At 43.8% G+C, this 26,196-nt stretch overlaps 1 protein-coding gene across 12 annotated transcripts in view; it reads left to right on the forward strand.

The window, feature by feature from the left end:
- sox5 (SRY-box transcription factor 5) overlaps positions 1-23,001 on the forward strand; it is a 238,916-nt gene extending 215,915 nt beyond the window's left edge. For 8 of the 12 annotated variants that reach the window (XM_037121941.1, XM_037121940.1, XM_037121943.1 and 5 more), the window contains 7 exons: positions 3,421-3,585; positions 9,035-9,236; positions 13,531-13,706; positions 17,195-17,297; positions 17,926-18,099; positions 19,189-19,405; positions 19,693-23,001. In XM_037121941.1, coding sequence (XP_036977836.1) covers positions 3,421-3,585; positions 9,035-9,236; positions 13,531-13,706; positions 17,195-17,297; positions 17,926-18,099; positions 19,189-19,405; positions 19,693-19,987 — 1,332 coding nt within the window. In that variant the 3' untranslated portion in view covers positions 19,988-23,001. The remainder of the gene's footprint in view (positions 1-3,420; positions 3,586-9,034; positions 9,237-13,530; positions 13,707-17,194; positions 17,298-17,925; positions 18,100-19,188; positions 19,406-19,692) is intronic. The other 4 variants (XM_037121936.1, XM_037121947.1, XM_037121945.1 and 1 more) reach the window with 3 other exon arrangements.
- Positions 23,002-26,196: the final 3,195 nt, after the last annotated feature.

Genomic DNA, 26,196 nt, shown 5'->3' on the forward strand with positions numbered 1-26,196 from the left:
CACAAAAGGTATAAGAAAGGCATTGTAATCATTTTGTTTAACCTTTACCACTATGTTCCTCTTTCTACATTTTCATTTCATCCATTGCATAGTTCAATCACAAAGATGTTTCAACAACTTGATGAGAATAAAGGCTTGAAAGGAGAGAAACAGATCGAAATATGTGCAAAGAAACAGAGGTCTACAATTAGTCCACCCTTCCTTTCTCTTTTTTGTTGTTCAGTACGGAACGTTAATAATACACTGAAGAAAACATGGTCAGACACAGGAAGTCAGACAGACAAGAATCCATTAAGATCCACACAATACTCCTCGGTGTCCATGTAAACAATAGAGCTCAGGCTGCTCTGAACCGCCGCTAACTCTGACAACAAAGACCAGACGAGCTGGTAATCTGACTAAAGCTGCAGATTATTGACCAAGACTCACTCACACTCACACACACACACACCCCACTGAGATGACAGGGGAAACAGCAGGACTAAGAGAATGGATGCACGTGCGGGCACACACACACACACACAAACACACACACACACAGTGTCAATAGCACTAATACCAAACAATCACCCCCGTGTCTTCAATCAGAGTAGCACCAATAGTCACACATCACCTTTTCCCCTCCTGTCAATAGAGCTCAGGCTTCACATGCTTACACGCACGCACACACGCAAACACACATATGGGGGGTGTCATGTGACAGGCACACGCTGACCACTGGATATGCTAGCATGCACACAAAAAACACATGCAGATGTGTTGGCACTTGACTCTCATTCGGGGATTAGGGGGACAGAAAGAGTGAGGAGCAAGTCTTTACGGCCTTAACAACACACACACACACACACACACACACACAGTCAGCTCAGCATGCATGCCTGAATAGTGAGTGACATTTCAAATTCCTTAGTCTCATCCTGCAACCCCGATTGCAGACCCCCCCCCCCCCACACACACACACTTATTGTGTTGTTCTGTGTGCCTGTATGTGTGTGTGTGTGCTTGCTCCTCCGGTCACCCCAGGGGGCTTTGCGCTGTCACTTCCTGTTTGTTGACATGCATGTCGTTGTGGCGACGCTCTGGGCGCGCTCCACAGTGCCTCTGCCCTCTGTACCGTGCATGTGTGTGTTTGAGCGTGCGCGCGTGTGTGTGTGTGTGTCATTGCACGGCGGCCCATTGAGCAGTCTTTGAGTGACGGGAGCTGGCCTTGTAATGGAACTCAATTCACTCTGCAAATAAAGAGGCCTTTGAACCACTGGTCCGAATATGGCAGGACACACACATATATACACACACACAGACACACCGCCTGTGGTCCACTCGCTAGGGGGTTTGGCTGGTAGGGAAGGGAGAGGGGGGTGGGGGTTGAGGGATGTTCATGCTCGGCTGCACCCCTCCTCCTCACCCTCTCTTCCAGGAGCCACAGTGCAGCTAATTGAAGAGAAATGAGCGAGCGGAGGCTGATCTGATCTCAGCGAGCTAGTCCTCCGCGCGGCCTTCGTGTAGCTCGCCAGAGCATGACCGATCTCCCGCTGATTTCCACATCAGCAGCAGCAGCAGCAGCACACCCTGTCTACTGTATGTGCCTCAATTATCATTGTTCCCCCGGTGACTAGAACCGCAGCAGATGCTGACACTCTGGGCATGGGTTTCGGCAATGAGCAGCACCAAAGGATTTAGTAAGAAGAGAAAATTATGACAAAATGCTAATGTGCGAGCAGGCTGAAAGAAATCACATAGGGAGAAAAGAGGGCTCTGAACAGTCACTACACCTAGGTTTTTATACATAATTCTATCAATAGAAGTCTATCAAAGTGTCCGTCAGGAATGAAGTTAGTTATCTTTTTGGAGTTGCAGGTATCTTATATAAGAGAAAAGTTTGCACAGTTAATACAGTCAACAGAAAAGTTGGACTATTGTAAGAGAAAAGACTGCTAGTGCAGTGTTGGACAGTGAATATTGTTGTTGCCACATATGAGTGACAGTCAGGCGGAGATTATTTCAAATTCAAATACGAGTTTGTTTCAAATGGTACTTCTTTGTGTGCATGTGTGTGTGCACTGCCAGTTTGAATGTCTCATTTTTTCCCCTTGTTTGTTTAATAGGAGATAAATGTCTTTATTTAAGATAGCAGAGAAGAGTCAGAGTTACTGTGGCTGTCAAGAGAGATAGAGAGAGGTACAGAGAGAGAGAGAGAGAGAGAGAGAGAGAGAGCAGTGACAGCATCTCTTCCTTGTCCATTTGCATAAACCAGCCTTTGTTTGACGCCGGTGGCCGGCAGCCAAGCACCAACAGAAGGACGGAAGTTAAACTCAAAAAAAAAAAAAAAAAAAAAAAAAAAAAGGATGGTCCTCATCCAGAAAAATCTTCCACCAGAAATAAATAATAATAACAATTATAACTATTCAAAAAAAAAAACAAAACACATCAGTTACTTCTCGCTAAACAACCGTTCTGTTGCTCTTCAGATGAGCGAATAACAATTCTGAGAAAACAAAACGGCATCTTGGAGATTTGTATTAGCAGACATGAAAGTAATTGAGCTTTGCAGGATGATTTTGAGGAAGAAGACAGAGAGACAGAAAGAAGTGTTTAGGAATACTGAGGCTCCTTCCAAGTTGTGAATATTATGCTGTGTCTGTTGCTGTGGAAATACTGGCCAGAGACTGTTTTGTGTGATACAATGGTATTGCATAAATATTCCCCGAGTATGTTCACACCATAGCAGCTCAAGCCATAATGCTTTTATTTAATTGGAAATTAATTAAATACATAAATAAGACTTGGGAAGCCCAGTTTGTTTTGTTTCCGGCAGCAGTTATCAAAGCAATTTATCTTAATTTTAGACTACTGTATAGCGATTTGTGTGTTTTTTGCATCTTATTGTCAGCACACTAAAATATATCGCAGAGGCACAAGACACTTCTGGCATGTCCCATCTGGCATGTAGCTTCACAAATCTCCTTCTCTCCTTCCCCATCATCACTTTTTTTCACCTTGAGCAAGAGACCGGGCTCTCCGGCATGACCTCGATAGCCGGAATGTTTTCCCTTTCTCCCACGATGCACCTGGAGGGGACATGGCCATCTCTGTGCCTGTCAGAGAGGCTGTTAGCGCTTCTCCCATGGGGTGAGGGAGGGGGCTGACAGTGGAGATGTCCCTCTCTATCGCTCGCTGTCACACAAACAGAGGCCGGGCCACTAATGGCCTCTTCTTCCAGAGCTTTTTAGCCGCCGTCTTCTTTTTTGTTTGTGCGCTCTCGAGTATTCATTTATTCATGTCGTCCTTTTCTTCTCCTTTTTTCCCCCTTCCTCCCCTCTCTTCTCCCTCTCTTCTTCCTTTTTCTTACTGTCCACCCTTCCCCCAAATCCAATTCTCGTCTGTCTCTCTGTCTGCCTACCTGTCTCTCTGACCTTGCAGCAGTTGTACGCAGCTCAGCTGGCAGCGATGCAGGTGTCTCCGGGGGCCAAGCAGCACGCAGGAAGCCTGCCCCCTCAAGCCAACCTGGGCACACACTCCCCACCCAGCAACCCACACTCACAGAGCGACAAGGGCCGCAACTCCCCGCAATCAAACAAGACCAAGGTGAGGGGAAAAAACAGTGTTGGCTGGGAGAGTGCGTGCGTGTGTGCATGCTGGTGTGTTTAATACTAAAAATGCCAGTGGATTTGAGAGTTAGAGCCCCCGAATGTGGGAGCCAGATTTTTAAAAAATGTCCTAAAAGAAAGTAGTACACAAAATGACGATAGGGCTGAAAATTTAGATTTGGAAAAGTACCACTAAACTACAAAATTATTTATTGAAATTGAAATAAAAAAAATTATATTTACTTTTTTCAGTGTTAATCAACTTGTTCCCTGAATAAAGTCTTAATTTTTTTACTTCATTATAGTATGACGACTTCGATATTGTTTCATATATTAAGATAAATGTACTAATTTCATGAATATTTTTGACTAAAAGTGAATTTCTGTTTTAGACAAACTCACACATATAAAGGCAAAGTTCACATATAAGTAAATATAACTCAGACATGACTTTAGCTGTCTGGTAAATACACTTTGGCCTTTCTAGTGTTACAACAGGGACAGAAAGAGTGAATGTTTGCCTGTATGAAATTGTGTTTCTCTGCAGTGCATGAGCTATAAATGTGCATCATTGCATTGCATTGCATCCCCGATCTTGTCGTGTTTTTTCAAACAAGTGTCCCGAGCAACAATCAGCTCCTCACACAAATGCTCACTTCGGTTTCCCGACAACACCTGTGGTCAACTCTGCAAATCAAACACCTCAACTTTATCGCTAAACTCCAGCTGGTGTACGGTGGCAATAGATTGGACGATGTATTGGTGTTTGTGCCCTTTTCTTGGCTGGCTGCACAATAGGGGCGAGGGGAAGCCTTGTGTGGCCATTCAAGTGGAATCCTATGAATATCTGGTCAGCCGTTGGTACCCTGAACACCTCCCACTCCACATACATACATACACACACACACACAGAACACCCTCATGCCCCCTGACATCCTCCATACACCCCTGGACCCCCCATAAGTGTAGTGGTCAGTCACAAATCAACACAGACATTGACACACACGGAGATCGACAATCTGATTCAGGTTAATATCTCATTTTATCACATAAATCAAAGTTTTACAACTTCTTTTCCTTTTCTGTTTTTCCTCTCCTTTTCTTTCCTTCCATCAATGTTCGTTTATTTTCCTCTCCTATTACGTGCCAGTTCTTTCACCTTCCTCTTATCCCTTTTCATTTATTCTCTTCTTCCAGCACTTTTCTCGTCTTCTTTCTCCTCGTCTACTTCGTTCTTGACCTACGCCTTTTCCTGTTTACACACACACACACACACACACACACACACACACGTATGTACCAGACTGCAGTCGTAGCTCATTGCACAGATTAAAGCTCATGGTTGACCTTAGAGCTTGCACCCCTGCTTCCTTGTCCATCAAACCCCCCCGTCACCATCACTCACACACACTACTACCGTCCCGCCCCACCAACACACTCGTCTTATTACCATATATATGGAGTTGGGCTGACAGGCAAGTGCCATGGCCTGTGGTGGAGGGGAAGTGGGGCGCCATAATGGCCTCCCCAGTCCAGCAGGAGTGGCAGACTTGGGAGTGGACCCTCATGGCACCAGACAGGCCCCATGGAGCCAAACCAGCCAATTGATCGCACCGCTGTGTCGATGTTCCTCCCCTTGTGCACTCACACTGTTTGTGAGCATCGAGAGGCAAACTTCAGATAAATGGTCTGTGGAGCTGGACAGATACTTGTTTCTCTCTCTTTCCTTGAGTTTCTTTCTCAGTCTCTCACTCCTCTTTTCTTCTTTGATGTCTCTCGTTCAGGCTGACCACTGCAGCTCTCGCACTCATTCTTTCCCCTCTCCCTCACTCTCTGGGTGAGTGACATGTATATTTCAGAGGTGTGCTCCCCCTGTGGGCTCTATCTCAGGTCTCTAGTCATTTAGAGACGTGCTGTCTGCCTCTGCTCACAGCTGTTTGGACTCAGGCACACACCGCTTAAGTGCTTTACCCTCGGGTGAGACACGGACACACACACACACACACACAGGTGTTGAAGAAGGCACCATGCCAACTAGAAACCATGCACCCCCTTTACACACACACACACACACACACACACACAAATCACTGCAGCATACACGCATCTTTCTTTTACACAAGAGTGGATCTTTAGATGTAGGCAGGCATGCATACAGACCTATACAATAGTGCGATTCAAATTATGCACCATATGTAGCCCATTTGCTGACATGCATCACACGCATGCAGTGGCCAAAAGTAATGAAGAGCATTTACCTTTCTTCAGTGTTTTACATTTTATGTTACTGTATACCAGGGCTGTCCATAGTGGGGCCACCATAAGGGTCAGTTTGGCGCACCAGATGTTTTCTGGCTAAATGAATTTTAAAAAGCAAATTGTGTTGATCTTGTTTTGCCATTTAAACTTTTTGTACATTAGCAGTCTGTTTGGATTAAAACGTGTGCCGCCATGTCGGCAATCACGAGTTAAACACTTCGATCCCCTCGTATAATCATAAAACTATAACCATTGCTGGGTTTACCAATGCAAAAGTAATTTACATCAACTTGAATTTCAGTGTGTTAGAAAGTGAATAATTCTTTCAGTCTAATGATTATTAACAGAGAGATGAATTGAGCCGACAAACCTATGAGAACAATAAACAGAACAATCAGTCTAGACTGTCAAGGTAAACTCACATCCACTCGAATGTTTTCTCCCAATACAAATAAACAGAAAATGTGGAGTGCTTTTCAATACTTGACTAGTTAGTGTTTGAATCAGTGCCACACACACTTTAAGAACCAGTGTCATATATGCATCTCCTGTGTCGCCTCCCTGCCTGAGGGAATTAGATACGACAATATGATTAATATCTGAACAGTCACTTCTAGCTGGGAGGAAAGGAACAGAGCAGCACACAGAGGGAGGAAGAAAGACAGAGACGCAAAGTGAAATGTAAAGGTCCTGACTTGGACACTGTAGCGCACTCACCTAAACACACACACACACACACACACACTGCCCAGGATAAAGGGTGGTGGCACACACACTTGTCCTGTTAATTGAACCATCAGATAAGATGCAGAACCCTGATGTTGCTTGCACATGTCGGCATCTACAGAAGTGAAATACAGCCCACACACACACACACACACACACACACACACACACACTATTTCTTCCCTCTTTCCTCCTCTCTGTCCCTCTGGCTCTCATTGTCACTCTGCATGTTTTCTGTCTCAAAGCTGGAGACTGTTTCATCAGCCAAGAGAGACACAAAAGCAATTGTATTAATTCAAGATTCCAAGCCTTTCGGAGGCTTTAGTGGCCTTACACACATGCAGGCACACATGCACGCATGCACGCACACATTCTCTGTCATGAGATTTAGAGCTTGTTGAACAATGTCTCACAGTGACACACACACACACACACACACACACACACACACACACACATATAAACAAGTCAGTCCAAGCCTCTGAGCTCCAATGCCTAAACTAATTCCTCCACACTGGCATAATGCAGGTTGGCCACCTTCCCACCATAGGATTTGGCTTGGCGCGGAGGGGAGACTCCCCCATCCACTGTACAAGAGGCAGAGGCATTATCTATTTGTAATAAATATTCAAACATGATCTGAGCCAAAGCCCACCATAATATGGGTCAGGATTGAGAAGATCCCGCTCAGTTTTCCTCTTCTGCTTTTCTTGCCTCTTCTTCTCTGGGCCCATTGTCTCACTGTAGGCATCTTTGGGGGTCCTGCGTCTATTTAGAAAGCCCCCCCTAATGAAGGACAATCCGGTTAGGCCTCATCGCACATGCACACACGCACACAAAGTGTTGATCACGCACGCGCGCGCACACACACAGAGACACACATACACGTGTAGGGGCTTAATTGGAAGGGCTTAATTGAGTTGTGAGGGGCTCATAAGGCTTAGTACGACTCAAGGAGTGGGAATCTGTGAAAGTCGGCCTTAATGAGTGGATACGCCACACACACACACACACACACACACACACACACACATACAGTACTTGCTCTCTTTTTGGATCTCAGTGTATGCTGGATTCGGCTCCGCTTAAGCAGCAATTAGACTAATGACCAGAAAATAAAGAAGAAAAATGTCTCTATTCTGCGGTGTGAATTTAACTACAATAGGACCACACCTGTCATGAATAAAGCTCACTTTAACTTTTTTTTTTAAATTAACATTTAGGGAGAAATATGTATCTTACTGAAATAAAACAAAATACTAATCATTGACACTGTGGCTGAGCATCTTTTCTGGCAGGCCCCTGTTGTGTCTGCCTTTTAATTGCAGAGTTTTAATTACACCGAACGGTCTGTGTACATCTGGCCCCTCTGCGATCTAATTCCTTCCTTCCTGTCATGTGACCCTCCAAGGCTCCCCCTGATTGGATTAGGTCATCAGCAGGGGGGGTGTTGCCATGACAATAAACACGATAACAGCCCCCAGCATCGTGCGGTGGTCCACATGCCAATTCATTTATGGGCCGCTGTCTGTTACATAAATCGAGGTTATAGCAGTGTACAGACCTCCTTTGATTTAGATGAATGACTGAATTTAATGCTACAGACACATTAATATTAAGTCCTGTTTTGCACCTTAATACTCTAATACAGAAGCACTACTGGCACCAGGGTCCTCAAAAAACTGCTACTTCCAAAAAGTTATTGATTGGTTTTTGGGACTGTGTGTGAGTGTGTTTGCGTGTGTGTGTTTGAGGCACAAAGTGCTCCTTCACTGTTCCTTTTACACAATCTCACGTTCACAGCCACGAAGGTCCCTTGTTTTTAATGGAGCAAGTGCACATTGAAGTGGCAGACAGTCCTCTGTTCTGTTTGCTGTTTGATATATGGAGACGTCACTGTGTCTTGAGAGTCCTGCAGCTGTGAAGACACTCTCATGGAGCTGTTACGCTATGTGAAAGACAGAAGGAGGCGGCTGCTGTAGTTTTAAGAAGGACTTCACGGTGTTTCTTCTCCTGAGGTGTTTGATTGTTGCTCTCACTGCTGGCCTTGTTTAGAGCATGTCGAGGAGCAGGTGCATGTTTACTGGAGCCTGCATGTGGAGTGTGCACATGCATGTGCATGATCTCGTCTTGACTTTGCTGTGACAGGAACTCAGTTATTTTGCATGTGAATGTCAGTGGTTTGCACCTAAATATCTTGGTAATTACTTTTGTGTGTTCTGTTGATTGTATTGTTTATGATTAACTGTTTGGATTCGGGCAGTGGCATGCACCTTGACATCTGTCCCGCCAGGCTTGCCTTAGATTGCTGTGCATGGGCTCCCGTTTAATTGGTACATGTTAAAGCTTCAATTGCGAGTGATCTTGGTGAGAAAGGGTGAGGGGTCCCCCACTCTGCCTCCCGCTTCCAAATTCCTACGGTGGTCACAGCAGGCGAAACTTTGCTGTTTTGGTTTTTGCAGGACAGTGAGGGTGCACAGCCACTGAACCTGTCGGCCAAGCCTAAGGCATCCGAGAGCAAGTCACCCAACTCCCCCCCAACTTCCCCACAGGTCCCTGCTGCTGCTGCTGCTGCTGCCACCAAGCTGGGCCACGCCGGCTCCTTGAAGCACAGCGTTGCCCCCTCCAGCATCGGAGGACCACCAACCAGAGTCAGCTCAATTGGTAAGTGGACTTAAGTATCCATCGCATAAACACACACGCCACAGGAAAAGTGAAATGATAATACAAGGTTGTTAGAACTTGAAATTTTATCATTTCACCATCAGTTGTTACTGTACACACCAAGTTACTTGGTGCTGAGAACATGGCAGGCCTACAAAGAGACCTCCGAGTCATACCACACATCTTTAATTTGTTTAATTTATTGTCCTGCTTATTGATCTGGAGAGGCATTGTACTTAACATTAGAAAATAGGGTACGTTTTGTTGTCCGCATACATCTCTGCAGCACCACTGTTGCACCCCCTGCCCTTTAAAAGTGTGTGAATAAGTGACTAGAGTCTATGTGCATGTTGCAGCAAGCTAGCAAGAAAGCAGACATCAACCTTAAAAACCTGTGAGTTCTCTCTCTCTAAAAGTCTCTCAAGTTTTGTCACAGTAATTAGTCTTGATCCAAGTCTCAGCCTATCCTCCATTGGTTCCTTGAATGTGAGGCAATGTGGGCCAGGGAAGTCCATGAAAAGTCCTTGCATTTGATGTTTAATTGGACATGAGAACCCTGTAAAAATGGGGTATCTTTTTCAAAACTAGTTAGCCGCTTAGCGCTCAGTGTAACTATACAGGCCGTTGTACTGTGACATTCCTCCAAGAAAAGGACAGCTTGATTACTCACCACTGTTTAGTCAGGGCAACACAAAATAACCCCATGTGCCAACAAAAAAATCCACTGTATGAGGCCAAAGGACTGAAGTAAAATGGCATTTCAGCCTGATTATCATTGCTTTCGTTGCTACAACAAAGTTCCAAATAGGACAGAAAAAAGCAATCAGATGATCAGACTGAATAAATACAGCATTATTGTTGTGACTGATAAACTGATGGCCAAATGAACAGTAAAAACATGCTTAAAGTTGGAATCAAACCCATTTTTTTTAAAAAAAGGCACATACACACATCTTAAGGAAACACATTTGTGAATGTGTTCATATTGTACACTTGCAGTACGAGTGTTCCCACACTTCAATACACTACAGAGAAAATATTCCTCGTTACAACAATGAAGGTCATAAAAGGAAACACTAATAGAGTTGCTGGTAGTGGGGAGGACAAGAATAGCCTGTTCCTCGTAGTGCTGCCATTGTTGCTTGTGCCAGTACCATAATCATACCCAGCCATATGCACATGTACATAAAATATGACATAAATGAATCACCATTTTGTACTCTTAATCCATTTTTCACGCAACACTGATAGTTCAAATATTACACATATGTAACAGGCTATAATTAGTGTGTTTGTGTTTTTCCTCCGTGTCGCTATTTGCCTCCGGGCTGCTTCATTGTTATGTGTTTATTAGTGAGTGAAAGAGACAGAGAGACATAGGAGTGAAGGAGAGAGAGAGGGAGCGAGAAGGAGAGAGAGACGGGGATTAGCACTTTTTTTCCAGAGCGATGAAGCGGGGGAATAATAAAGAGAGGAGCGCATGACAGACAGGAGGTATCACCAATGAGATTAGACAAGCCTCTTACATGAGCCAGGACAGCGCAAACACCCAGCATTAATGACACAATGACAGCACACACACTCAAACACACACTCCAAACGCACACAAAAGCTCACAATCCCACCTCCTCCTCCTATGCAATAGGCAGTTAGTCATTTTTTTCTGACTTCTTGGCTAATCTCACTGTTTTTCAACAAATCGGCGGATTTAATATCAGATTAGTGGATTTGTGGTCCCAGATGTTTTTTGTTCAGAAAAATGGATTACAGTGTTTAAAGTTTGTGTGTGATCCCTGCAGAATTATTTGTGTGTGGAGACCAGTGTGTTTTGCGTCGCAGATCCCAGTTCTGTTGTGGCTCACGGTCCCATCTGTTGCCACTGAGTTTAGCCGCTCACCATCACATTTGTTATTACAGTTCATCGTCGTATTAGGATTCCTGTTACAAGTTCAGAGGGGATAGACGGGGCAGACAAATTGGAATAGAGTCTAGAGGCAGTCATTTTGATGTGTGGGAGTGACTGTGTGTGTGTGTGTGTGTGTGTGAGTGGGTGGTACAGAGTATGAATGTGCGTGTTGAGGTTATTTAAATTCAGACAGAAAGAACAACAGACAGTATATAAAGCGGATGTAGTGGAAATTAAAATCTGCTCTAATGCTGTAATTATGTACATATTTAAGGTACTATTTCTGTTTCATCAATTACATTTTTGATGGAAATATTCTTAGTTATACTTCTTAGTTGTAGATTATGATTTGATGTAAAAAAATGTATGACTGCTTTCTAAAATATGATGCATTCTTAATGAATAAACCACCTGAAAATAAATATCATATATTTATAATTACCTCAACCAGGTTCAACTTCAAGTGAAGTTTAGATATTAATGTATCCATACTACTAATCCAATCATATGTAATATCAAGAATGTAACCATGTAAACGGTTGCACTTGGGGTAAGTACTTTTACTCATTTTTTATATTTTTGCCTTTTTTCCTAAATTGGCATGATTTTTCTAGTCAACTAGTCATTTTGAACATTTTTACACATCAGTTTTGTGTCACTTGTAATGAGGCACATACTGAATAAATGTGTCGTGAAAATGTGTCACTGGAAAAAACCAAAGCTTACAAATAAGTGCAAAGCAGCACAAGATCCCCCCCGATGCCTTTGCAGTCTTTATGCTCACTAAGGCTTTTAGAATATCTGGGTCATATCTGCAGGTAAAAGGATGATTAAACTGGGTTTCGTCAGTAGCTTCACCTTCCACTCCATCCCTGTATATATGTCTGGATGAATTTTAGTTTGTCTGTCTGCGCTAACTTCTCCACATTTCACCTCTCTTCTTTTGACACCTCCCAACCCAAAGGCACGTTTCTCTTCCTCTTCCTCCATCCGTCCATCCATCCATCCGCCCATCTCAAACAAAACTGAAGGCCTGTCAGCGCCTGTAACTTCTCCCACGATCACACATTTGTCTTTGTCCCTGTCATGAAACACTGCAGTTCCCCCTGACCTCCCTGCCGGAGTGGTTTTGTGGTCAGAAATGTATTGCGCCTGTCTGTAGAGATTTGGCGCTCAGAGAAACAAAACTTGTGTGTGTGGGGTGTGAGCGAGCGAAACCCTCCTCCCCTCTATCTGGGTCACATGCACTTGTCTGGATGGTTGGCATCGCTGTCAGTTTAAGCGAGACTCACACACGCAGTCGTGAGCACAAGAATGTCTATCTGTCCCCCTCCCTCTCTTTTGACTCCAGATTAAAATTGACTGCCACCCGATTCCATCACCCTCTCCGCTCTCCCGCCTCTGTCCGTCCCCCATCACCCCCCTTTTTTTTTTTTTTTTTTTTTGGCCCCGCTCACATCCAGATTTTCCGGTTATGACTTCTGAAAGAGTTCACGGCTCTGTCATTACCAATCTGAAGCTGGTAATCTGGCCTGAGATGGCATTAGCGGTGCGGATTAGCGCTGATAAAGGCCCCATAAGCCAGCCGCAGCTCTTTGTTGAGAGCTAACCCGGCTGATAGAGAGAGGCGATAGCAGATCACACAACCGCGCACACACTCAGGCAGAGCAGATGCCTCATCGGCGGCTAAGCTGCAGAAATAATAGGCGGCGAGAAGGAGCGGGGAGATGTGATCGGAGTTAGGTGGCAGGACAGATGTTCTCAGCTGGGGAAATTAGCAGGACTTTTTAGCTGTAATAAGTGTCATCTGGTCACCTCACTATGAAGTGTCAGGGTGCAGATGAAAAGGGATGTGTCTCTTTGTGCCAAAGATGACTCTTTAATCGAGATTTAAAGGAGACGTCCAGGGGTTGAGGCTGTGAGTGTTCATAGTTTGTTTTTGTTTCTCTGTTTACAGTTAGGGGCAGGTGGGGAGGGAGGTGGGCAGCTTTCAGCAAGGCTAGCCACGGGCACACTCTGACTCATGTGCCCAGCTCGACAGTAAAGTGGTCAGTGTCTGAGCGTGAGTCTGAGTGGGGGGACACAAACACACACACACACACACATGCCCTGGCAAACTCCCTCGTCAAGTGTATGTTAATGTCTTTACCTCATGGTTCAAGGGAAGATTTTTTTCTGGATGAAAACCTCCTGCCAGCTTACCAAACACAAACACACATTCATATACTTTTCCAAGCTCAACTGTAAATGCAATATCAAATTTCTCTGTCATTACTGTCTTATTGTCATTCTAAAATAAACAAATACAGTGTACAGCGTGATTCACTTTTGCTCACCACAAAACCAAATTAATCCCTCCTCCTCTCTGTCTCTCTGGCTGTGTCTCAGCAGACTTGTTGTCGTCGCTGTCCTCCACAGCCTACCTGAACGACCACGAGGCGGTGACCAAGGCCTTCGCCGAGGCCAGGCAGATGAAGGAGCAGCTGAAGAGAGAGCAGCAGGTCCTGGACGCCAAGGTTGCCGCCGTGAGCAACCTCAGCCTCAACAACGGACGCTCAGACAAGGTAGGCGGCTTTAAAGCACATCTATAAGTCAGCCAGCATGTGGCACCGGATTGTAACCTTAGCAACAGGCGATGATGTGTGGCAACTGGCCTGAAGGATTAAAGGCAGAAAAATCAAGTTGTTTTTTTTTGTGTGTGTGTGTGTGGGGGGTATTCATCACTTGTCCAAAGAATAAAAAACAGGGTTTGGTCCACATTAAAATCTGGTACATACGGCAGTGCTCATCTGCCACGAGCAAACGGAAGTATTTTGTTTCATGAGATGTGTTAGGGCTTTGTAGGTTCAACCTCATGTCAACGGAAGTTCAGAAGTTCAGCTGTCACTTCAAATGATGTGATACGATATTGTTGTATTGACCTTTGCACATTTTATCTAATTCATTGCTTTAAAAACTACTTGTTTACTTTAAAGTCCTCTTTCGTATTTGTTTTAATGAAATACATTTCAGTTTGAGACGTTTTCTCTTTTGCATGTCAAAATACAAATTGAGATATTACGATTTTTACAACAAATGACTCCCACTCATCCGTAGCATCAAAACCAAAGAGAAAAATATGATTCATATGATTAGTTTATGTGTAATTATGCTCCCTTTGAATTAGAGCATTTTACCTCTAGCGAAAAAAAAATACAACTGATTGAAAAAGGGTGAGATTCTTTTAAAAAATGCAGAAAAAAGTCATCACAAGCTGCACCGTCTCATTGTCGGCATGTAATAATTTGTCTTGCCACATGCCATCCGTACTGCACCATGTAGGTGGTAAATCGGTGTACAATGTGCTCGCTGAAATGTGTTGAAGCTAAACAGGGCCAGATAAGGTAAAACCAGAGGCGTCTCGGAGGTAATGAGTGTGTCTGTAAGGCGCACTGCGGGGCTACGTGCATGTGTGTGTGTGTGAGAGAGCGTTTGCGCGTATGTGTGTGGCAGAGCGGAGCGTCGGGGAGACAGTAATGTGAAGTGACGGCGCCGGCTCCTCGGCAGCGTGGCTAAATTGTGGTTATTTGTTAAACACATTGGGAGTCAGCTGGTGCACGCGCGGGCACGCACAAACACAGACACACACGCACAGACACACACAGAGCAACAGTGTGCTTGAAGCATCTGCACCGCTGACATTCAACAGCTCTATCTGTCTCTTTCTTCCTTTTCGTTACCCTCTCATCTGATGCGTTTCAAACAGTCAAACCCACACTCATCTACGTTTTCAGCCCAGGTTTTTATGTGCACATTTAGACAGAGTGTAAATGTGGGATATACTGTATATACAGTATGAAGGCTTAAGTGTAACAGCCAATTAGATTCACACCAGGGGAAATCGGAGAAATTAATCAGATCTGCCAGGAAGTAAAAGAACATCAGGACATTTTTTTCCGGAGCACATTTTACAGCCTGTTCCACACATTCATTGCATTAGACGGAGGTATTTAGCTGTTTTATTCCAATGCAGGGGGGTGATAAAATACTACACTTCATTTTAGTAAATCATTTTGGTCATTTCTCGTTAAAATGGTACATGTTATCTTATAATATTTCAGAGGAATTAGCTGAAAAAGTCAAGTTCTCCTTTTATTCCGACTCATCACCTCATAGTGAAATTGAACTATGAACAATTGTCTTTTTTAAAAAAAAAAAAAAAAGAATCTAAAATCTGGGTATTCTACATCCCTTCATCATCATTTTTTTGGGGGAGAGAATGTGACTCTTTATCAGCTTCCAAAGCCACGCGGCTCACGCTTACTCCTGTTTCCCTGGCCCTTTTGGCTTTGTGCTGTGTAAGTGTGAAGCCGACGAGCTCTCTGCGTTACAGATACAACAGTGTCATCTCTGACACACTCGGAGGATTAGTTTTGTCGCTACTTTGTGCCTTGGCTCCAGTGTCAGCCATTCAATCCACTTTTCTAGTGTACTATACTGTGGCTTAATGTCAGACTATCCTGTCATCCACTCCGTCTTCTCGTTCATCTCCATCTCTGTCTAACACACACACACACACACACACACACACACCGCTTTGTAACGGCACACTGACGCGTTAAACCTAAAAGCACGAGACACATTTCTGCTCGTGTTTCCGTGAATGAGGCTGATCATTTTTGTGAGGAGGAATTTCTAACATATTTCTGTTTCACATATGAAATGACTTAATTATTCCAGCCCACTGAAAGATTATTGTTCATTTATTAAAAACATAATAAATTGCAAATAAAATGCTTTTTAAATGGCTTGCAAAAAAACAAAAACAAGTACGTCTCCTCAGTGTGCCTCTGCCTCGTACTCTCCCTCTCCCCTGCGCCTCTTTTAGCCGTATTTATTCCAATCTGGAGGGAAATTATCTCTAACAATTGGACTAAAAACAGAGAAAATGCATTTCATTATCATTCTGCCCTCCCTCCATCCAGCCAGCCAGCTCGCCAGGGTCACATGTAAATGGAGAGGGACACTTTTTGGAAGGTTGTTTTAGAAGACGACAGTGTTTTGGGTACCGCTCCTAATCGTATAATTAAACTGTAAAACGCTGGCGCTGGTGCACCATGGTGTGTGTGCGCGACCGTGTGTGTGTGTTCGCCAGGTTCCAGCGCAGAGTGTGCCGGCTGCTTGCATTAAGCATGTAAATGCTCAGTAAATCAGCCTTTTATTGGTTGTAATAAATACCCAGGGGGCCGTGCGGCGTGGCCTCGCTCTCGTCCGCGCTCCGCTCTCTCGTTCTCTCTCTCTCTAATGCGTCGACCCTCGGGGGCCTCTGCAAGAGAGAGGCAAGCCGCTGCACTCCACTCTCGCAGGTGGCTGCCAGGAGTGGCTGCACACACACACACACACACACACATATAGTATACAGTATACACACAAAACAGTAAACATCCAAATAGGACTAAATGTAATCAGCATTCTTGCACATGCAAACACGCACACAGATGTGTGTTCAAGCATGCAGGCGTACAGCACTCTAACAATTTCATGTTGACATTAACATTCCCGTAAATTTACATGGAAACAAACCAAAACAAACTGCTGAAATCGCTGCTGTTATCTGTCTGATTTCTCTCTGTTTGGATCCATTTATGAACAAATGATGATTAGCGGATTTATTTCACATTTAAAGCAGAACATGATGAGATTCATCCAGTCATTTGTTACATCTGTGAAGCAGTTTGTACATCTTTAAAACTGATTTTCTCCTTAACAGATTAACAGATTAGATGCCCATTGGCTTCAGGCCAATGGGCATCTAATATGATTTTTACTATCATTATGATTTTCTATGATTAAATCAAACAATTTATGTTTTTAGTTACAGCTATAAAATAAATAGACATAAAAAAAAACAATTTAAAATCAATTGTAAGAAAGATGTGTTTGAGTTTAAATGTATTTTGGACAGTTGTTGAGCATCACTACGGCTACCCGCGGCTTCTCTCATTCACATATTCACACAGTTCGTGACTCACTGACTGACCGACTGCAACTGTGAACTGTTTGTGTTGTTCAGGACAAGGCTGCCTTGGAGAGTCTGAGTCAACAGCTGAAGCAGCAGGCTGAGGACAAGTTCAGCCATGCCATGCTGGACTTCACTATGAGCGGAGACTCTGACGGTAGGGACACACACACACACACACACACACACACACTCATAAACATGGAGGTGAGAAAAAGTGTGTGATTTTTATTTCACTTTTTAATTGCTCTCAAAAGGGTTGTCAATTACTCTTATTTTTGGAGTTTAAATGTGGTGGATATCAGCACTTTCCGTCAGCATTATACTGTATTTACGATCGCCGTCCTGTGTCAGTCACACGTCTCCAGCTTTTCATGACCAATGGAAAATAGGCACCTTTTTAGATTTGTCACAATTCACTTTTATTTAAGTTAATAAGACCCAAGAATAAAAACCTAAGGTCACACTTACTAAATTTGAAGGTAGATCTTTTCTTGTCAGTGTAAACAGTCTAATAGAAACCACCTCCTCTGAATCTAAATTTAGGTCTGCAGCTAGTCATTATTTTCATTGTGGATTTTCCGTCCGTTTTTTTCTCAACCCATCAATTATTTGTTTAATCTACAAAATGCCAAAAATTGGTGAAAAGTGTCGATCAGGGTTTACTGCTGAGGTTCTCACATCCCCAAAGATATTGAGCTTACTGAATATCTTCTTCTACCTGTAATTTGTTATTAGTGTGTTTTTGTCTGCCACTCCTCACCTTTCCCTCCTCCCCCCCTCAGGCTCCCCCAGTGTGTCAGACTCCAGAATATTCCGGGAGGCTCGGGGTCGCGGCAGCAGCGAGCCACACATCAAGCGGCCGATGAACGCCTTCATGGTTTGGGCCAAGGACGAGAGGAGAAAGATTCTGCAGGCCTTCCCTGACATGCACAACTCCAACATCAGCAAGATACTCGGTAAAACACCCTCCCCCTCAACCAACACACACACGCACACATTTCAGCTTTGCTTTGAGTGATGGGTGCCTTCACATCACTAACCAACTACCACTTAAACCCAAGTGAAAGCAAGACGCATGTACGGCAGGTTCCGTTTGCCACTCTCAAACACACACACACACACACACACACACACACACACACCGTGATTTCATTACAAGCGGTGGCATCGTGTAAGCGGCTGTTAATGAACGGCTGGGGAGAGCACGGCTCCGACAAATGATGATATAATTCATTATGCATTAAACAAGCAGCGCTAGGCCGCCTGACATTTCCCCCGGACCGCCGGGATCGGCCCTGACATTTTAAAGAGCTCCTAAGCGTTTTATAACACAGGGAAATCTGGTTTTAATAAGCCCCCCCCCTCTCTCTCTCTGTCTCTGTCTCTCTCCCTTTCTCGATTGCTAACAGATCACAGAACAGAGAGAGAAAGACAGAGAGCGAGAACAGCCAAGTGCTGACAGCTTTTACCCATTAAACATACAGTAGTCAAGTGCAAATTCAGACCAGATATGAAACACACAGGGGAAGACACACACTCAAGATTACACACACACACACAAGCACATGCAGGGTCTGATACTACAAACAGCTGAGCGGAAGCTGAGCTGAGAGAGATGACGGCAGGTTAAGTGAAGTCCTCATTAGTTTAGATGAGTACCTGTCATCCTCGCCGCTCTCCTCATTAACCCTGTTTTCTGTCTCTTCGGGTGAGACTTCCACCATTATCTGTGTGTGTGTGTGTTTTGTGCTATAACATGTGTGTCTGTGCGCACATGTGATGTAGGGTCACACATACCACACAGACAGTTCCCGACACATGATGTAATTGATCTTACAGCCGACACACATGCTCAATTTAAGTCACTTCTTCAAACTGATTCTTATCATTTTGCTTCAATTTAAAGATCATGGATCTCCTTTCATGGTTTATTTTTATGTTTACTGCTTTACAGTGCGATGCGTTCATCACATTTGTCAATTTTATCAGCATTTTCTTCGGAGCATGGCTGCAACTGATCATTATTATAACGCATCCATCTGCAGGCTCACGCTGGAAAGCCATGACCAACCTGGAGAAGCAGCCGTACTATGAGGAGCAGGCTCGCCTCAGCAAGCAGCATTTGGAGAAGTACCCGGACTACAAGTACAAACCGCGACCCAAACGCACCTGCCTCGTGGATGGCAAGAAGCTGCGCATCGGCGAGTACAAGGCCATTATGAGGTCCCGCAGACAGGAAATGAGACAGTACTTCAGTGTGGGGTAAGGGAATTGATGGGGAGGTGTTTTTGTAGTTCAGTAGAATTTAGTATTCAATATCTGTACTCTTATTACCACAAAGTCATTTTTTTTTAAATTTATTTTTACTTAAATGAAGTACTTATAATGTCAAAAACAACTATCTTAGTACAATACTCTTTAAGCTAACCATCTGTTAGCTGTAGCTTCATATTCAGCAGACAGACATCCAACTCTTGAGTTCGAAACTTTCCTGGTATCTTAAACGATGCCTTCATTGTCCTAAACTTCCTCCTCTGTGTGTGTTACAGGCAGCAGGGCCAGTTGCCCTTGTCCTCCGCAGGCGTGGTTTACCCAGGTGCCCTGTCCATGGCGGGGATGCCCTCACCCCAGATGCCCTCAGAGCACTCAAGCATGTCCAGCAGCCCCGAGCCTAACGCCAACCACCACCAGAACCCCCACATGACTGGCCTGAAGGGGGACGAGCCTCGAATCAAGGAGGAGCTACGGCTGGACGACAGCAACGGCGACGTGTACGACGACTTCGATTACGAGGACGAAGAGGCCGATTACGCCAGCGATAACGACAACCATATCACCCAATAGGACGGACGCTAGAGTCGCCTTTTTAAAAAAAAAAAAATAGCCAATCACAGCTGGTTAATCCCACGCAATCCCAAACCCACCAATCAGGAAGAAAACTTTCTCTTTTGCCAATCACCTTTGAGTCCCAATCACACAACACCCCGCACCCCGCCCCCCCCAACTAACATGGACTCTTCTGACAGAGCCAGACCCCTCCCATCGGAGTCCTGATACCAGCATCTGATCAATCAACTGAAGCACAGGACCTGTCACTCACACTGACTGTTACACAAACTGGAGTCTGGGAGGAGAAGAGACGACCAAGCCAGCTCTGAAGCTCGCTGAGGAATATTCAAGTACTACTGCAAGAGTTTGACTGTAATGCCACGAGTGAGGAGAAATCAAAATCACACTCAGAAAGCAACCTTATAGACCCGTTTGTAGTAAAGGAGACATTTTAAAACAAAAAGGACCTGTCAAAGGCTAACAGACGACACTTTAAAGATGGCGGACCTGTTTATTATCAAGAGACACTTTTAAAAAAAAAAACAGCTTTTTTTGTTCTTTGGTTCTATAATATTCTCACTCAGGTACACGGTGCCAATAAGTGGCTTGTGAATGTGATTTGTTGTTTTTGTGCTACAAGTTTGAATAATAATAGAAAAAAGAGACATTTCTTTTTTTTCCCCCTTTTGTTGTAAAGCACCTGAAAGACATCAGACATGTTTATTTTTAACAAGAACATATCTTTCCTTCGACCTCGCAGTGTGCTGTCATCGGTTCGCGCCCCCACCCCCCCTTTTCTCTGTGTTTTTGTGACTGCCCGCTCCCCACCACCCCTCCCATCTGGAGTCCGATGGGACGGTCCAGCCAAGGACTGACCAGTGCAGCGTGGACCGTCCCACTTTGAAGATTCTCAGGGGGGGAGATGAGGGGGGGTCCCTCTGGCATCACGGAGCAGAAATGAAAGCACTGTGTTGTGAGACAATCCACCAGTTTTCTTCTCGCTCTGTCCCTGATATCTTGATTTCGTCAGGGGGCAAAACATCAGCACGACTTTGCTTGAAACATCCGACAGTGTGAGTGTGTGTTGGCGTGTGTGCAGTGTGTACTCCTTTACTTGGCGTTTGCACATGTGTGTCAAATCTAGTGCGGAAAGAGATGTAGGATACAGAAAGACAGGCAACTTAAGACTGCTGCTGTTACTTACTGTACCACACACACACGCACACACCCACACAACTGTATTTCTGTCCCTCAGTGTTTTCTTGCTCCCTCCAATCAACATCGTCCTGCTGTCCCCCAGTGGGCGGAGCTGAGGTGAAGTCAGCCAGTCAGTGTTTCTGTTTGTATTTGAATACTGTATTTTATTATTTCTCTTCAAACTGCCTCTAGTCTAATATTATTAACAATAATTATAAGGATGGTCAGCGTTTCCTAAGTTTAGTAAGTTATGTACAGTATAATTTATTTTTCTCCTCTTTATCGGGTTTTTATGACCATATGAAACTATGACAGTCAATGAAACATTATTCTATTTAGCTGGTAGGTATTTAGATCTAAACAAAAGTTGTCCTTTTACCTTGCTTTGTTTTGCATTCTTACGTTCCCTCCTTTTTTCATGCATTCATTTTGTATTAATCCTGCGGATGGGTGGGCGGGCGGAGTCAAGACAGTGAGCTGGACTGGCGGACTCGACGCTGGCCCTCCTCCGAGCTGAAGTTGTAACCTTTTCATGTCCAAACCCATTTCTAAAAAGCACTCAGACTCTGTGCAGTCAGAGATAAAGAAGAACATGATTTTTTTTTATTGTTATTATAATTTTATTTGTAATGATTATTATAATGTATAATGTGAAGTTTCCTCTCTTTTATTTTGCTTTTGTTTTTTCTTTTGAAAATCAGTTTTTATCACTTTTGGAAACTGTTTTCTGTGAACAAAGAGTCCCGTCCCCGTTTACTAGTTTGGCCGCGTCACGAGACACAGTGGAGCATCTTTGGCTTGGATCTACATACACAGACACACACAATATACACATGCGCAAACACACATTTAAAATGAAGAGATTATCATGACAACCAAACAAATCCTATGCTGTCCTTTTTTTCTGTTTTATGAAATCTAGAATTCTAGATTTAAAATCCTGTACATATATTTTTGTTTGGTGTTTTTTTTGTTTTGTTTTTTTTAAATCATAGGAAGCAGTGCTTACTGTGGCCCACCAAAGGTGTTCCACTGTGTGTGTGTGTGTGAGACGACCAGGCATATCTACAGTATCTTTAAAGTCACTTCTCATCAGGAGCCCTTTGCTTTGTTTTAGCTCCACGCGACGCTACAGGAGCCATGACTACTGTTCAGGTGTGCTGCCACATAGTGATCCCCACAATCATTCTCGCTGTAGATGTTAGCTACACGCCACATAATGAGCCTCTGGGTCTTACTTTTTGCTGTATAGTCACCCCCGTTATCATGCCGTGGTTCAACCCGATGCTGGAGAGAGGGGACTAAGTGGATCAATCCATTTTTAGGGTATCAGGTGGGTGGGTGGGGCATTAAGACGTCAATCATCCCTGCTGGCAAGGTCTGTCCCCTTATCAAGACAATGAAAATGATGATGATGATATTATTTAAGACAATCAAAGTCATGAGTGGAGCTCAAAACAAAGTAAGAATTATTACAAGCTAAAATAAAATATCTTACCATCTCAACTTGAAAAATCAAGAAAGATAATTATGTAAATATAACATAGAGTTATAGATTTATATTTTGTTCATAACACAGTGTAATATAAGTTGTATATTTCTTTTTTCTCTCCCTACTGTCTCTCTTTTATTGATGTTATCCATGCCACAGAAAAGCAGGAGTCGCAGTACCCTCACACAAAAAAATGAAGAAAAATATCAAAGAAATAAAGAAAAACAGGAAAAAAAAAAACAAGCCGTGGGCTGCCACCACCATCTGTTCTAAGTTCACTTTTTTTTCAGTATTACTGCCAGACAAGGCTCTAATAAAGACAGCAATGTGTTCGGTAAAACTTGTGCTGGTCCTGGTCACTTCTTTCTTCCACACATACATTTTCACTTCAAGGTTCCGACATATTTACATAAACATACAAATACACACCGCCATGTGGTCTCTCTTTCAAAAAACACATTAAAAAAAAAACTTGCAGAAATATTACCCATTGAGAGGACAGTGAATGCATCCACACTTCGTTGTATATTGTAAATAAAAAAGATAAACTGATATGAGTTCAACCAGTTTTTATGCATTATAAAAAGGCGTTTTATTTTGACATTTCCTCCCGTCCTCAGCGACACCCTCATGGCGGTGGCACTGCCCGTGTGTCACCGAACAATTCAATCATCTCCATAACAACGTGTTAATTATACTAAGTCCACCTTCTTGCCCCTCCAATCAGAGGGCCAGCTGGGAGACGTGGAGCCGAATCACGGCCCGTTAGCAACCTGATAACCTAATTAAACACAACAAGGGACATGGGTGGAGGGGGTGAGGGGGGGCTCGAGTGATAAAATGGGAGTACGTGTATGTGCACGTGTGCCCGTCAAAAAAAAAACTAAAATAAGAGGGCTGTGTACTCTAACTGCCTCTCCTCGTCCTGTCAAAGCACCGGGCTCCAGCCTCCCGAGCGTCTGCTGTCGCCGGTTTGAGAGCAAATCTTTAATTGATGCTCGCTTAAGGATGTTGAGGATGTTTGTGCCTCCTCTTTCAAGGGTTAAAAAACACAAAACCCCACTCAGTGTGCCCATTAAAATGCTGTCCCCATCTGTGTCCATATGTTCCAGCAATCAACCCCCACCGCCTGCTCCCGACGCCGTGCGCATAAAAACAGTTAAATGCACTCTGAGGAGATGATTTTTACGTGGTTTGCTAATTACCATAGCTTCACACACACACACACACACACACGCACACACACACACACAAAAAGCCCTTTTGATGCAATAAAAGAGGCACGATGGGGGCAGATCCACAACTCCTACGGTAAGTGAAGGACTTAGTTGTTCTCTGGGCGTTGTGAATTTTTCAGATGCAGCCTGGAGGTAAAAACCTGAGAAAAGGTTTATGTGTGAATAGTTGAGGAGCAAGAAAGGGGATTCAGATTTTTCTTCTTCCTTCATTGTCAGCAGTACTATGCGAGACGCTGGAGGACGCAAACGGTGGCTAGACCCACAGATTAAATCACACACACATACTGTACACAACACACCCTAAGGTGCAGCTACTGTAGGAGTTAGCTCAGCTTAAACCACAATTATCCACTGGCTGGATTTCTATCACAATAGTACAGACAAAAGAGTGAAAACTATCACAGATTTACATTTGAATGCCGGTTCGTTTCTTGCTGTGCAGCTCCTCGATATGATTACATTTGCTCTAACTTTCTGTGCCTGTGTAAATCTCATACAGCTCAGAGGAGGACTTGTGTGAATCACATGCACTCGTATCTAAACACTCGGCGCCTGCATGCGCGCATGCGTCTAGTCAACAGTGTGACTTTGAGCACGGCCCTCTCGCTGCACCGGCTCGGTGAAATATGCAGTTTTCGACCGTGGGTGTTTGGAAATTGAGTGAAAACGATGTCACATTAATGATTTAAAGTCGGTAATAGGATGTGCTGTGACGCTGAGCCGCCAGCTAAGCTGAGTTTAAGGCTCCGGCGTTAATGTATTCATGAGGAGGGGGGATTATACAGAGACAAGAGCAGTTAGAGAGCTGAGTGCAGCAGAGCAGCCAGGGCCAACAGGCCTGCTAGATATTATATATAACTGCATTTATACTGCGTGAGCACACAATGCAGGAGGTAAGACTGAACACACACATACAGAATTTTGTAGGGTGAATTAAAAATATGAGCAATATGAGCAATATGAAGCATGAATTAAAATTTGACTGTATTGCAACATGTTATTTTTTATTTTCTATTGATGAACAGAATGATTTGTGAATGAATTTAAGCCGTTTCTACTGCAGACATAATATAAACTGCAAAATCCAAATTAATCAGTTTAAATATGGTTTTAAATTTAAACAAAATAAAAGCATCAGAATGGTTTGTCTTTATTTTTAAAAATATGTTATTATCGGTTGATTTCAGCAGCAAATACAATTGCAAAAATAAAAAGGGCTTACAATTCGATATTTATTTGAGCCCTAAAACAACATATTCTCACAAATAACGTGTTTATCTGGTTGCGCCGTTTCTTGTTCTTTCATCTTTGATTCTGGCAGACCAGCTAATCCCCCCCCGTCTAACACACTGATGTATACACAAACTGCAGCATCATTAAAGCAGGAAAAGGGCGATCATAAAAGTCTCGTAAAAATGATTTCAGCGGAGTACTTAAGCTGCAAAAATGTGCAAATATTTCATCGGCCATCCCTCATTCTCAATGATGCTAAAAAAAAAAAAAAAAAAAGTGAGAAGAGGCTCTGTGGCTGGCCATTAATATTAGGTGGCTGATGCATTAAGAGTCCATAAAGTAATCCCATATCAGATAGTGCCTGCACTCAAACCATAAAAATAGGGTAACAAGATGCTGAGATGCAAAATAAATTTGAGATATGGAAGCATATGGTTTATTAAATATATATTTATTTTAATCATACTGGCTGAAGGCCACCCAGTTACTTTATCTTCCATGATTCAAGTGTGAATAGTTTTACACGTAGGATTAATGTGTGACAGTTCACATGCAGACATATCACGTTATCACATGACAGCACTGCTCAGTCCTCGTGTCTTAAACACAAACATAACAAATTATGTTTAATTAGTTCTATCTGGCATCTGTTTTCTCTGGACGGGAGAGAGCGAACTCAACGGGGAGACGAGCCTCGACCTGATTGGGTGTCCGATGGTGACCGGGCGAAAACATCTGAGTCATTTCTGGGTGTGACTTTCCCACCGCAACTTCATCCGCTTCCTTCAGTCAGGTTTCAATGAGCAAAATAATCAGCGTGACACGAGACAAACAGTCACAAAGCGCCGTCAGTGTCTGAGCGACGGCCCTAATGTGACAGATCTGAGAGCGGCGGCGTGTGAGGGACAGGCGTGGCACGCAGCGGAACAGCGAGGCCCGCGGGCTGATCCCCAATCAAGACTGGGAAACTGGCTCGACGCCCCTGACACGTCGCCCCTCTGCTCAGACGCTTCTCTCTACATGAAACGCTCACCGGCTTCATCAGTGTCGGCGGCGGCGGCGGC

This window comes from Acanthopagrus latus, chromosome 14 (genome assembly GCF_904848185.1).
Source record: "Acanthopagrus latus isolate v.2019 chromosome 14, fAcaLat1.1, whole genome shotgun sequence".
Lineage (NCBI taxonomy): Eukaryota > Metazoa > Chordata > Actinopteri > Spariformes > Sparidae > Acanthopagrus > Acanthopagrus latus.